The sequence below is a fragment of the Drosophila yakuba genome, unplaced genomic scaffold (genome assembly GCF_016746365.2).
Source record: "Drosophila yakuba strain Tai18E2 unplaced genomic scaffold, Prin_Dyak_Tai18E2_2.1 Segkk50_quiver_pilon_scaf, whole genome shotgun sequence".
NCBI classification, from domain to species: Eukaryota; Metazoa; Arthropoda; class Insecta; order Diptera; family Drosophilidae; genus Drosophila; species Drosophila yakuba.
In genome coordinates, this window is record NW_025048817.1 from 1,644,009 (window position 1) to 1,659,010 (window position 15,002).

Consider the following 15,002-nt stretch of genomic DNA (forward strand, 5'->3'; position numbering starts at 1 on the left):
ACGGGATCCAGATTTGGGGAATCGCAGCCAAATCAAATTATAAACGAATCCAGGTGATGCAAAATCGAGCACTACGACAAATAACTAACTGCCCCTGGTACGTACGGAACTCCACACTCCATAAGGACCTCAATCTCTACACAGTTGAGGAACAAATTGGGAGACACACAAGTCGATACAGTGACAGACTACTGAGTCATAGCAGCCTTCTTGCAAGACGTCTTATCCCAGCTCGACCTCTGAGACGACTTAAAAGGCAAGGCTTTGCCAAGACATTTGGACAGCAGTAAAAACTGTATATATATATGCTCCTACTTCACTAATTTGTATATAGTGTTTGGTAACCCCTAGGATATTTCTCCCCTGTGATGTTAAGATACAATATTATGATGTACGGTTTCTTGATTTAATAAATAAATATAAAAAAAAAAAAAATAAATAAAAAAATACCTGAGTAACGGGTATCTGATAAGTCGGAAAACTCGACTGTAGCATTCTCTCTTACATATATTAGTATCCAATCCTTGCAGAAGTTAGACTTTGCTTCATTTATCGGGACATTAGCTAGATTTTGCACCGCTAAATCATTGTACAACATTAGTGGATCGTTTAGATAACGCGTTCGTAGATGGGCGAAGCGCAAACGGTACCGTTCTTTTATGCCGTAGATATGCCTTATGTCCATTTCCTGTTATGTAAGTATCCCATCCCTATTAGGAAACAATTATTTCACATATCGTGTTGATTTCACATGAGTCTAGGAATATTCTACTTATATTATTTTTCGCAAGAATGCTGTTACTGTCCCACGGGCTATTTGAAGTTTTTTTTTACTTTTTCCAGAACTCTCTTCATCTTATTTTGGTTCGTTTCACTTCGATTCGTTTATTGAGATTCTTCTTCTATCCCCCTATCTGTTAAGATATTGGACACATTGTGACTTCCAAATTTAATTCGAAAATAAGCGTTATTATTTTCTATTCAAATATTGTCATGCTGCGAATATTGCAGTTCACTGCAATCCTTAATTTTCAAGTAAAGACTCATATCTGAGTGAAATTTTCGCGTTCATATATCAAAAAACAGATTATGAGCATATGTATGATTTAAAAATTTAATTACAATTGGAAGATTTTGATCTGAAGAAATTACTATATACAATAACTTAATAAGAGAAGGAACAATTTAAGAGGATGCTATGGTGAAATCATATATCTTAAATCTTATCTTAATTTTTCAAAGAGTTTAAATATGATTCCTAATAGGATAAGTGCTCGTGTTTCTGATGCCATTCAGACTTTCTCCTTAAAAAAAAGACTTTGTGGGGTTTTATGGACGTTTTAATATAATTTGACGATGCGCTGGCTCCATTAGTTAATAATAATGGGTGCATTTCTGGTAACGGGTTTTATTATTTATGTTAAATTGGCTATAAAACTTCTATAAGGATTGCTGTTATTTTAATAAAAATTTACGTTGTAGAATTATTAAGAGTAAAACAGGTGACACTCATTGAAGAGTATAGAACAATTAATATTGTGAGGACCCTTAAAACTTCCACAAATCGAGGTGCAGGAGCTGCTTAGCAAAAGCGAAGAAGGCTGGAATGCAGGAGTCTGCTACTAGTTAAAACGGGAAATAATGGACTTCTCGGCTACGCGGAGAGACCGGGAACTAACGGTACCGCGGTGGACCTTGAACTCAAGGCGGCAAAGGGCGCAGTGGTCGAACGGTAACGGTGTGGACTTTGGACATGCACAACGAGGACGCACCGTAAACTAACTAGGCATTCGTAGACTTTGAACCCGAGCACAGAAAAGGGAAAACAACGGGATCGCTCCGGCGGAAAGGACGACGCATGCGCAGCTCTGGAACGACCTAACGGACGACACACTTTTCGGCCGGCCACCATAACATATTAGATCTCCTTTAAGCTCTGGTTCGACCTAGCGGACGATACACCTTGAGGTCCGCCTTTCTTGGTCCACATAAAATAGCCGATATCTTACAGAAATGGGGAGTAAGGTTTGATGCAACAGTTGAGAGTTTATCGAGTAAAGGGATATTGACGGTTGAACATTTCGATGGTGATCAGCAGAAACATTCATCATCTTTTAATTGGCAAAGCCAGCAGTTGGTTCTGGAGATCCCATAAAAGGGTTCCAACGTTCAATTGGGGAGAGTATTTTGCTGCTTTTCGAGAAGAGAGTAGAACGAGCAAAAGCCAGGAAAATCCTTCGATGTTTGTAAGCTTATGGATACACTGTCAGTGAGTTTTGCCGAAGACGAGTTAGTAGAGATTATCCATGGAAATTTACTAATCGGCATGAAAGAAAGACTGTAGTTTGAATGGAATTATTTTATTTATCCCGGGGGGTTCCGTAGGCTGATTCATAAGCGAGAGAATATTCTTAGGGAAACAGTCCGACTGCGGCCACCCCAAACTAAACCAACTACAAGAAAAGTGAATTTGATAATGAAATTGCAGCAATTCAACGCACAACTCCTCTGTTGAGCTGGAATTGTAGTACTCCAAGCTACATATGGGACAATTTCTAGGCTTAGATACGAATTTTTTGTTATGGTTGCGGAGCCCCGCAAATATATTAACCCAATTGCCAGAACTGCAAGCGAAATGCTGAAAAACGGTAAGGAGGGGCACCCAATCCAGGAAGGGTGCCAAAAGTAAAAGATAGCGCTAGAATAACTGTTGAAAGGCTTACAATTCAAACAAAAAAGTTAGATCAAGAGTCAAATTCTAAAGATAACATACCTTTTAAACTATAGAAACTATTATTTAGTGCGTGAACTAATTTTCGGGCTCTAGAAAGAGAGTGTACGATATACCCACAGAATGCGAAATTATTATCGTTAATTAAAAAAGAAAAGAACTAGGATTGTGTGAACTGTTTTTCAAAACAATATTGATAGTCGTAGTTAAAGTAGTGTAAAATTTGTTTGGGAGCAAACCTAAGTGGTATCGGGTCGTCATTAGCGCTTGAAGACTTTTTAGAGACTTTGTTGTCCCAAGTCCGAGCCGCTGACGCCAAGTCTCACAAAGTTCCTGAAAGTCTAAGCGTAAAAATAAAATATCAAGATAAGGAGATCCTTTCTATAGCTCAGAGATTAATATTAGGTATAGATTTCTGGCGTTTTTAGATTAGCTCCAGGGATCATTGGCTCTATCCTGAATGAGAACATAGAAATATAAGAAAGAGAGGAAAAATTATTTCCAAATTTTGAAAAACAAGGATTAGGTGGCACTGCCTTAATTAAGCATTGTATTGACGTAGGTGAAAACGGGGCTGTAAAACAGCGTTATTATCCTGTGAGCCCTGCAGTAGAAAAAATTATGTACATGGAAATTAATCGCATGCTTAGTATCAGAGTGATCAAACATATGCAAAGTTCGAGTTGTGGTAAAGCCAAACAAAGTACGTTTATGTGTGGATGCACGGAAACTAAACGAGGCTACAAAAAAAGATTTCTATCCGCTGCGAAGCATCGAAAGCGTATTTGATAGTCTGCCAAAGGCATATATAATTTCGAAATTAAATCTCAAAGATGTTTAATGGCAAATTGAGTTGACAGAGGAAGCGAAACCATTGACCGCTTTTACATTCCAGTCGAGCATTATATCACTTTACGGTCCTGCCTTTTGGTTTATGTAATGATCCCTCGACGATGTCTCATCTAATAGATGACCTAATTTCCTCGGATTTACGTCATTGAGTTTTCATATATCTCGACGACCTATGCATTGTCTCAGAAGATTTTGCGTCTATGATCATCATCTGTGATCAATTCAAGAAAGCAAACCTTACACTGAACAAAAAGAAAAGTCACTTTTTTACTAAGGTGATAGAAAATGGTGGAATTGCCATTGATCCAAAAAAAAACTCATGTGTAATAAACTGGCTCACACCCAAAAACTTCAAACAAGTGAGAGGTTTCCTCGGTGTATTTGCTTGGTACTGGCGATTTGGACTTTGCAGACCTGTTCTATTACAGAAGTCTTAAAAACCAAAAACGTTTTAAATGATCTCCGGAAGCCCAGGACACAATGCTAAAACTAAAACAGTTGCTAACGTCAGCACCGGTGTTACAAAATACGGACTTTTCTTGTTAATTTTTTTTAGTGATTATTGCATAGGCGCTGCGCTGGTACAAGTATCTAATACAAGAGAGAGAGAGAGAGAGAGAGAAAATGTGAGATTTCATTATTACTTATCAACATTTCCGATGACCGTAGGAAAGTTGCGATAAAATCCGGCAATCAGAATAGGATTCATGAAAACGCACAATTTCCAAATTTAGTAGCCGAGGCTTCCTAGTTCGATAAGAAAGGTCCGAAAGAAATAAATAAAATAAAACGTCCGAACGCGTCAAAGGCACGAAACACCCATTACTTTAACGGCAAAATTGTAGAGGTAACAAGCGTCGCCGAGATGCAATGGAACCGTTTACATTGTTGTTTTTGTTGTTGCTACCGCATAAGAACAGCGCAACTGGTAAACGATGGCGGTGGCTATATGTACATATACATATATGTATGTGTAATATGCACTTTTGTTAATAATGTTTTGCAAAACACAGTTTTGCTTTTTTAAAGCGCGAAATGTACGAAAAATTAACTACAGATGCCTCAGCGTACGCCATTGGATCTGTAATTCCGAAGAAGAACGTCTGATTACAATGATCTTAAGGTCATTGAACGTCAGGGGATTAGTTACGGCATAAATAAACGGGAACCATTAGCAATAGATTAGGCAAATTGCACAAACTACAGGACTATCAATACGCGGTTAAAGACATAAACATTTTTACCGACCAAAAGCCTCTGACCTTTGCTGTTTGGGAATCCAACCCAAACGCAATAATAGAGATGAAAAGGGCGCATCGATCAAATCGAAGGTGGAATCCTGTGTGGCTACAAGCCACAGCGAATAAGCGCTCACCCATGCACACCTTTAAATTGCTTTTAAAATCAGATACAATTAGGAGACGCGCAATCCCAGCGGGAGCGTACCTTTATATTGTTTGGAAATAAAGAATTTAATCGGCCTCGCAGACAGAGAAGCGTTGCTGAAAGAGCTCGCAGACATAATCATTCCAAAGGCCGGCTTCAAAAATCTGGCATGACGGCACAAGAAAACATTAAACAGGTACTCTCCGAATACTACTTTCCGAAATGACGAAATAATTACAAATTGAAGGACGCGCGAAAGTCGAATATGACAGACGTACGCTCAAGAACTATCGACTACCGGCCCTCTTGAAGATCATGAATGTCTGTCCAAATGACAAAGTAATCTAAGGCTGACGGCATAATGCGCGCGAGAAGCGAAGCGATGCGATAATATTGGGCGAGAACGAGCGATAAAGCTCTGCAAGCATTTTTAAGTGAAATCGCTCGAAAGATGTCAGAGTGAGAGCGAGGCGAGTTGCGAGCTCAAGCGATAAAGCGAGAGCAAAGCGAGAAAGCAGTTTGCAACCTGCTTTATCGCTTCAACTCGCTCAGAGCGTACGATTGTTGTTGCTTGAAAAAAAACAAATGGGAAAAAAGAGAAAGAGAAAGGCGACGACGAGGCATTTTTTGACAGCTTACTACCATACATGCGGAAAATGGATCCGAAATAAAAATTATTTTGCCGAATAGAAATTCAAAAAACAATTTTTAATTTTTCTTTTGACGGAATTTCCGATACCGACAAACTATAATACACAATAAATATATTAAAAACTTACCTCAATGTTATTATTAATTTTTGACAAGGCAGTATAGGGTGTATAACAAAATTTGGCCAATTCTTCATCAAACGACTACTAATTTTATTTAATATATAATCAAAAGTCGAAGTAGACATACGCGTATAGTTAAAGAACCGATTTGGGTAGTTTCGTAAATCACTGTATAAATTGTTGAATTCACCTTTTTCATTTCTGTTGGTGTTAAGGGGGTGGACGCCAGTTTTTTTTTTTTTTTAGAAAGTTTTAGCGCAACTAGCTTGATGCGAAAAATTCTTTGTCCGAATCCATGGGGTTCACATTTATAACTAAAAGAGAGCAATGTAGCACGCTTCTCGCCTCGCTCTTACTCTGTCATCTTCTCGCTTTGCTCATAGCTTCTCGCTTCGCATCTCGCGCGCACTCTGCCGTCAGCCTAAAGTGATAATGAACCATTGTTTAAATAGCATTAAGCATTTTAATCCGTAGAGATGATCCTGCTAGCCATGTAGCGGATGTAGTGCAAGAAAGCGTCAACAACCCACAGGTGGAAACATAACTCTGAACGCTTAAAATGCACTAAAGGTCAAGAAAAACCCCTCCCGTCAGAAGAATCTTTGAAGTGGGCAAAAAGGTGTTAGTAAAGTCCAACAGAAGGCTTGGCAATAAACCACGGTCCTAGTTTGTCCACAAAGACAACATAAAACAAGAGAGAACGCTATAGTCGAGTTTCCCGACTATCTGATTACCGAAGGAAGCTCTTCAGCACTGACAGTTTTTGGCGGTTTGTGGGCGTTAGAGTGGGCGTAGCAACATGAATCGATAAACTTTCTCTCCGTTTATGTCTCAGGGGTCTGTATGCTTAATCTTTTTAGCTTTTAAAGTTCCTGAGATCTCAGCGCTCATACGAACGGACATACGGACATGGCCAGATCGACTAGGCTATTGATCCTGATCAAGAATATAAATCAAGAATATGTCGGAAACGCTTCCTTCTGCCTGTTACATACTTTTCAACGAATCTAGTATACCCTTTTACTCTACGAGTAACGGGTATAATTAGCACGTCAGAAATTCACAATCTTCCCCGTAGCACATCGTTATGTAATTTTGCGGCTTACAAGTATTATAGTAACAGAGTGTAATGGAGAAATCCATTCAATTAAGGACTGTTCAATGACACCAAGAGTCACTTTCTGTGAGTTGGCAGTGGAGAGCTCAAGGGAGCAGGTTGTGTAGCGCACTGAATGATCCAATCGAGTGATCTTTCCTCATTGACCCATGTCGATGAGGGAATTATTATCATCATCAACCCGAACCCAGCAACGGCCAAATCGCTGATACAGCATTTGACCGGATACTCGTTCATAGCGGGCAAACACAGAACTTTTGCGTGACCGCTTATGTGAGCTTAAAGCAAGAATATTATGTTCAGTTCGTTTTGAAGTTTCATACAATAAAGAGCACAAGCTCTACTAAAAAATAACTCCGGCTATGCCGTTAACATTTTTTTTTTAAATTATAGCTTGACTGAGTCTCTAGGCCAGCAGGTTATAAAGGGAAGTTACCCTTCCAGCATAATCTTCATAAAGTCAACGACGAAAGACAACGGCCAGCCGGCCAACTAAGATTGCGACTAGGGTTCACACATTCGCCCAGCCTGCAGCCCCACAGCGCAGATCACGTCGTCTACAATCCAATACAGGAACTGAGTAATGGGAAAGGTGCAGTGCTCTCACAGTGCAGCCAGTTACGGCACCGTTTAAAAGTGTATATAGTTTACTCTAAATAGGGTATTTTACTAGTGCCATGATAAACAGTATATTTTTTTTTTTTCGCCATCGCAATATTTTTGGTCTCAAAAGCCACAATTTTAATGTTAAATGGATTGTAGACTACATGATCTGCGCTGCAAGTGTACGCTTTTCGATTCTAAGATGGCTTGCATACACGCCTAAAATTTAAAACGTCATATTGAGAACGCGCACATGACGCTGGCTCCAAAGCAGAAAACGAATAGAAATCAATCCTTAGCCTATATTAAATGCTATCTTTTATTATAAACCTAAGAATAAATTTAAAATTATTTAACTTTTCAAAAATTAGTTTTGTATCCCGATTTAAGCTGATAAATCGTTCCAGCATGTCGACGAACTTCTTCGTAAAACATAACCCGAACACCGAACTGAACCAAAGAAAAAATAAAAAGGGAGAACAACACCTACTTTATCGGGTCGAACACACTTCCTTTTACGTGATAACTCATCTAGTAAAACCTTTTATCTACCAATCACGGCATTCGTCAAAAGACATGATTTTGTAATCGTATCGGGTGTTTCTTTAAAATGTTTTTTATTTATCGATAGGATTTATTTCGGGCTTCTTTTATGCCAGCTGACATCTGTAGAGTGCTTTATGTTCAGTTTGGTTTGGCAATTCAGGATAAATAGGTTAACAGCTGAGCAGCGATACCAAATCGTTTCATTTTATTTCGAAAATCAGATGTCGTTTGTGAAAGTGCTTCAGCGAAAAAAAAGGCCCTGTAAAATGTGCTTTTAGCCTATGCAAACAAAACCACCACGATTCTGGCCCTACAAGCCAACATTGAACTAGCTATTGCCGATATACGGCCCTAGATGCTTGAAATGGTGGTCGGAAAATGGACTTCCAGGATGCAATTTATGCAAAACTCACGTGGTGACCATTAGCCCGAAGTTATATCCCATTATTTATGTCATCAAATTCTCTTTCAAATAAAAAAAATCTGCTCTACCGCAACCTGTGCATTTTTTTTAAATTTAAAAACATAAACCTCCTAAAAAAACATCCCTTAGTTACAGTCATGTGCAAAAACCTTTTTCGTCTCAAAATCTTAAATTTTGTGTGTTGATATTGCGATTTGTACTATTTGTCTTAAAAAAATTGTTTGCTTTGTAGTCCCAATCAGAATTGATTTTTAACGGAAGCGCGATCAAATGTGAAATTGGATTTTAAGACATAAGTTGATTATTCTGAAAATCGGTATACATTTTGTATAGCTACGATAAATAGTTTGTTTGCTAATTGTTACGTATAATAGTGAGCTGCATTTGTAAAATAAATTTCAAATATAACTTGAATCTAAATATGCAATGGTGCATCCTGGTAGTTAAATATGCATTTCATAAAGTAATGCAATTGTAATCTGACAGTGTATACCTGTTATTATACGGAACATACCCTTTATTCTGGGATAATATTTTTGTATAATGGTGTAAACCTATAGAAATTAATCTACAAAAAGTTGTTTTTGTCTGAAAAATTATTAAACAATCGGAACGATTAACCAGACCGCTGATTTATTTCGCGGAAGAAAAAATCAATTTTCATTTTTTGCTTTCGATTCAAGAAAAAATTTAACTATTTAACTATAATAACACTTAGCCCACTTCTGCAAATAGAAAAATATGTACTACCACTTTCTTGTATTATTGTAGACATCTTCCAGCTAATTTGACTATGAACAATGTTTACTATCTACTATATCCATAATGCACATTTGTGTGTACAGCTTAGTTATAACAGGATATTTCCACTAATGCTGTAAAAAGCATTTTATATAATTGTTTGCATTCCCAATAATTTTTGTTGTATATACATGTATGTATGTGTACTTTATATCCGCCACTATAAGATTATAGCAGTACCATTCAGGGACTTCATTAATATTCATATTCTATTTTATAATGTGTGCTCATTTTACCAGATACCTGCAAACGTTTTGACGGTAGGCATTCATACGTATGTATATGTAAGTATATTTATGTTTTTAACAGACTAAAACATACATACATATATGGTGATAGATGCACAAGTAAATCAAAACCAACTTGAAGCACATGCAATGGATATATGTGTAAAAATATGTATATATGTACAAACATTTATTTTTAGTACATGCATACGGATTTCTGAACGGTATCAACTTTCAATACAAACCAACGCATTTTACAATAAATGGATTTGGGTGTCTATTTTTTTAAATATATATAAATATATATAGACTGAAAATATTATTTTTACGCACTGATTGTATTTATAAACATGTTACTTAATTATTAAAGCCAATTTGCAGTTACATTGTATCCGCATTTCGTTTAAATCTCTTTATAATTCCTTGTTCATTAAACAAATTATTCAAGTCTACACTAATAGAGAAAATTACATAAAAATTATATTTCTGACTGAACGAATAACATCTAAGCTTTGAATAAAAGATGAATTAAAAGTTTCCAATTGCAGCTTTAAAAGCTTTTGTTAGTATCGATAACTTAATCGATAAATAAACTTTTTAATCTAATACTAAAACTTGTAATGGTTTTCTTCAAAAAGGTATGCCTACATTAAGGAGTCATCAAAAAATTATTTAATTACCAATATATTTATTCATATTTAAATATATATCATCATCACATATATTATATATTATATATAAGTTTATACGATATGCTTACCATTCAGTTCCATTTATAAATTTTTCAACAGAGTATAACCAATACATAAAAATTTTGAAAATTTGGGTGAATTTGGGATGATTTAAATATGCATGTCCTAGCACAAAGTCATCAACATTACAGGTTACCTTAAATTGATATTGATGAATTAATTACTTGTTAATAAAAATTTTGAAAGCATGTGACATGTCCTAGAAAATCAACAAGTTGAAAAACCTTACAAAAACACTGCTAAAGGAGCGCAGTATTATCGACTTTAATCGCCGCTTTTAAAGCGCATTTAAACGTGTATATAATCGCTCTATTCATTAACTCATACGCCCCATTTTCTAAAAAATATTTTAATTCTCCATATGAAAACTTAAACTGATCTTTTGAAAAGCTTTACTCTTCAAAAAACTCATAATAAAAAAATTCTCCCTAAATACAAACCATTAAACTTTAGAAAGCTTAAGTTATCGATAATCAATTTATTATATTAAAATAATCAATAAAGACGCCCGCTACGCACAGTGAGGCCGGGACCGGATAATGTACCAAAGAACACAGTTTAGTTCACATAAGACTCGACATACTGTAGCAGTCTTTCTCGTTTAAAAGTCGAGTTCAAAACTTAAACCTTCTTAAGGAACTTTTGCAAAGGAAAATTACGTCAATGTGAAAAATTAGAAGATAAGTCAACTATTATTATTAATAAATTAGGCTTAGAAAACAACCAAAATAATTTATTAGTTTGTTCACAACCAATGGCACCCACAACAAAAAAACACTATTCAACGGTAACTTTCTGTTGTTCATGACTCTAGCAAGGCATGACATTTCAATTGTTCAAAAATTACGACAAATGGCCCAACAAGAAAGTCTTTATGAAAACCAGATTTCTAAAAAATCAGATCATTTTCAAGTTTTTCAACTCAAACACTAATACCAACAATAATATAAATAAAAAAAACAAATGCTCCCACCCCAATCAACAATTCGTTATCCCCTTTATTCCAACGCTGATCCAAAGACCAAATGTAAGAAATCAGATCCCTTACAAACAAGCATTTCCTTCTAAACATTAACATTTCGATCAAAACAGATCAAATTTGTATAAAGAATTCAGAACACACTTAAATATAGACCAACAAAATGACACCCGAAATTATTATCGACAGCCCCAAAAAATACTAAGAGTACCAAAAAAGCGTTTTAGAGAAGGTGGCGGACAAACACGTATGAAAACAGATGAAAGTCACCATCAATACGAATTTGATTACAATAATATAGCTGACCAAGATAATAACAACGATGAACAGTTCCACGAAGATCCATTACAATTTACACAAAACGAGACGTATACAAATCAGCGAATTCAACAAGCCGAACATTTTCCAATATCAGCCTGGAAACCCACCAGTACATAGAGATCATATTCAACAATCACAAATACTCATGTATTGTCGACACACATCAAGAAACATGATGTACTCGAACTGTTTCGATCTTCACGTTCAAAATAAACAAATATTCGTCCAAATCTTGGCATGAAAAATAAATCATATGTAATTCTCCCAGCCAATCGACTATTTTATCAATCACAGAAATTCTATATTCATTCGCTTTCACCATTTTATGATATTCTATTAGGATGAAAAGTATTAATGGAAAATAACGGTTGTATAGACTATTTTAGAAAAGAAACAGTTATCAATGGAAAAACATGTCTTCATAAAGAACTCAAGTGATGTGATAAAAATCCATCAAGAAATTTCAAAGCATTTGTTCAAGAAAACAATTTTACCGCTGAAATAAACGACGCATTAAACAAACAACGACATTTACTCAGGGTTGTTCCAAAAAAAATAGATGACGCCTCTGGCAAACCAAATTTTATATCGGTCGTCAACTATCGAAACTTAAATAATATAACAATAAACGATAAGTTCCCAATTCCGAACATGGATGAAATTTTAGATTATATAGGAAAATGCCAAAACTTTAGAAAGGTTTTCACCAAAACGAAATGGACCCCTTTATAATAAAGAAAATGTTAAAGCGATCGAATTATTTTCCTTTCTAAATAACTCTAAAGAAATAAAATTATTTTTAGGCTATAGGCTTTATTTCAGATTTTGCAGCCCTTTTTCTAAAAAAAAGCATATAATAAATCTTTCTAAAAATTAAAAACCCTTGTCATTAATGACCCCATTTTCATTTGTCCTGATTTTACAAAAACATTTCAAGTTACTACTGACGCTAGCAATTTTGCCATAGGAGCCGTATTTATCAAATGATAATATGCCTATTAGTTTTGCCAGCGGAAATTTAAGCAAATAGAGTTATAGTACAATTGAAAAAAAATTATTGACAATTGGGCAACCAAATAAGGAGTCCATGAAGTTACAACCTTGGTGAACTAAGCTTAGTGACTTTAAAATTAAATATTTTGAAGAAAAACTGAATTATGTAGCAGATGCTTTATCTCGCGCTAAAATTGAAGAAAAAAGGTTAACGGAAAAAGAAAATTTTGTGGTTAATTGTAAGGAACATTTATTAAATACTGCGGCTGGATGTTAAACTCAAGAGAAGTGCACGCGCAAAAATTTTCTCCGGCTGGGCTCGTCGACTATGGGGGTGGTGGTCTTGCTACTTCTCTTGGATTTGCTTTTATTCATTATGAAGTTCAAATTTGCGTGAAGGGACAAGCCAAAAAAAAAGGGGCACGGGATAACATAAATCTTAGTCTAAGTACACGGAAAAAGGATAGATATTGATAAGAAAAGGAAAATATTGCACTATATCATCACGAACACCTACTTATCTCAGACGGAGATGAGATAATTTTTGCCCTACTTGGCCGTTCTATTACCATATTTACCCTATTTACCCTTCGGTGTTCAGGGGTCTCAAGGGGTTAATGTCATGCCGAGTCAAAAATTACTGTTTTTCTAAAACATTATAAAAGTTTATTTAAAAGCTAAAAGGAGACGTGTATATGAGGACATGCTAAATTGAATATAAATAATTGTAATAAATATAAATAAATAAAGGTGAGTTAAAAGTATAAAAAACGTATCGATTATAATTATGATTATTTAGTAAATTGAGTGGACTTTGATTGCAGCGAACGCTTTGAGCGCATTTGTTAATTTTTATTATACCCGTTACTCGTAGAGTAAAAGGGTATACTAGATTCGTTGAAAAGTATGTAACAGGCAGAAGGAAGCGTTTCCGACCATATAAAGTATATATATTCTTGATCAGGATCAGTAGCCGAGTCGATCTGGCCATGTCCGTCTGTCCGTCCGTATGAACGTCGAGATCTCAGGAACTACAAAAGCTAGAAAGTTGAGTTTGTCGATTCAGGTTGCCACGCCCACTCTAACGCCCACAAACCGCCCAAAACTGCCACGCCCACATTTTTGAAAAATTTTTTAATATTTTTTTATTTTTGCATTGGTCCTGTAAATTTCTATCGATTTGCAGAAAAACTTTTTTCCACGCCCACTCTAACGCCCACAAACCGCCCAAAGCTGCCACGCCCACACTTTTGAAAATGTTTTGATATTTTTTCATTTTTGTATTAGTCCTGTAAATTTCTATCTATTTGCCAAAAACTTTTGGCTACGCCACTCTAACGCCCACAAACCGCCAAACTGTCCTTCGCACTTACACTAGCTGAGTAACGGGTATCAGATAGTCGGGGAACTCGACTATAGCGTTCTCTCTTGTTTTTTTCTGCCTACATGACCCTCTCTATAGCTTCTTTAAGGTTTTATTTGTTTAAAGTTTATTTTGGGAATGAAATGGAGGGAAATATAATTTCTGTATAACTTTTTTTTATAGATATTTTCGCTCACCAATTCTCGCTGACAAGTCCCTTGTTGAAAGCGCTTTCAAGGGCCTGTAAACGCTGCAGAAAATAAATATCAATTTTTTTCCCAAAATTCCGTCATTGTTTCATATCACTAATTAGAATGTATATTTTTTTTTTTCAACGATAAACATATGAATTTTTATACCGAGCAGAGGCGAACAGAAAATCACTCAAAACCAAAACTCACAGAACAAACAAGAACCACTCAATTTTTCTTTGGCCAAGCCCTTTTCTTCTCTGGAATCTTGACGTTTTCCATTCTTACCGGATGGTTTATAAATTTCGCCTGCTGAACACCCAAAAAAAAACAAGAGAGAACGCTATAGTCGAGTTCCCCGACTATCTGATACCCGTTACTCAGCTAGTGGAAGGGAGAAGGAGAGTCTTAAACACAGTTTTTGGCGGTTTGTAGGCGTTATAGTGGGCGTGGCAGAAAGTTTTTTGGCAAATCGATAGAAATTTAAAAAACTAATACAAAAATGAAAAAATATCAAAACATTTTTCAAAAGTGTGGGAGTAGCAGCTTTGGGCGGTTTGTGGGCGTTAGAGTGGGCGTGGCAAAAAGTTTTTTGGTAAATCGATAGAAATTTAGAAGACCAATACAAAAATGAAAAAATATCAAAACATTTTTCAAAAGTGTGGGCGTGGCAGTTTTGGGCGGTTTTTGGGCGTTACAGTGGGCGTGGCAACATGAATCGACAAACTTGCGCTGCGTCTATGTCTCTGGAATCTGCATGCTAAATCTCAACTTTCTAGATTTTATAGTTTCTGAGATCTCGACGTTCATACGGACGGACAGACGGACGGACAGACGGACAGACGGACAGACGGACAGACGGACAGACGGACGGACAGACGGACATGGCCAGATCGACTCGGCTATTGATCGTGATCAAGAATATATATACTTTATATGGTCG

General features: G+C 36.2%; 1 protein-coding gene and 1 long non-coding RNA gene across 5 annotated transcripts in view; one reads left to right on the forward strand and one right to left on the reverse strand.

The window, feature by feature from the left end:
• The window catches only part of LOC6535230 (calcium/calmodulin-dependent protein kinase kinase 2), a 55,352-nt gene extending 45,376 nt beyond the window's left edge, over window positions 1-9,976 (reverse strand). Inside the window, exon 1 of one of the 4 annotated variants that reach the window (XM_002095853.4) lies at window positions 9,794-9,976. Coding sequence is in view for 1 of the 4 variants with exons in the window: in XM_039377362.2 (XP_039233296.1) it covers window positions 9,794-9,812 (19 nt within the window). In the remaining 3 variants the exon portion in view is untranslated. Of the gene's footprint in view, window positions 1-9,705 lie in introns of all 4 variants that reach the window. The other 3 variants (XM_039377358.2, XM_039377362.2, XM_015195619.3) reach the window with 3 other exon arrangements.
• Window positions 607-9,851, forward strand: LOC120322297. Its single transcript, XR_005562071.1, has 2 exons — window positions 607-9,517; window positions 9,661-9,851. It is a non-coding gene; the product is annotated as an uncharacterized LOC120322297 (long non-coding RNA).
• Window positions 9,977-15,002: the final 5,026 nt, after the last annotated feature.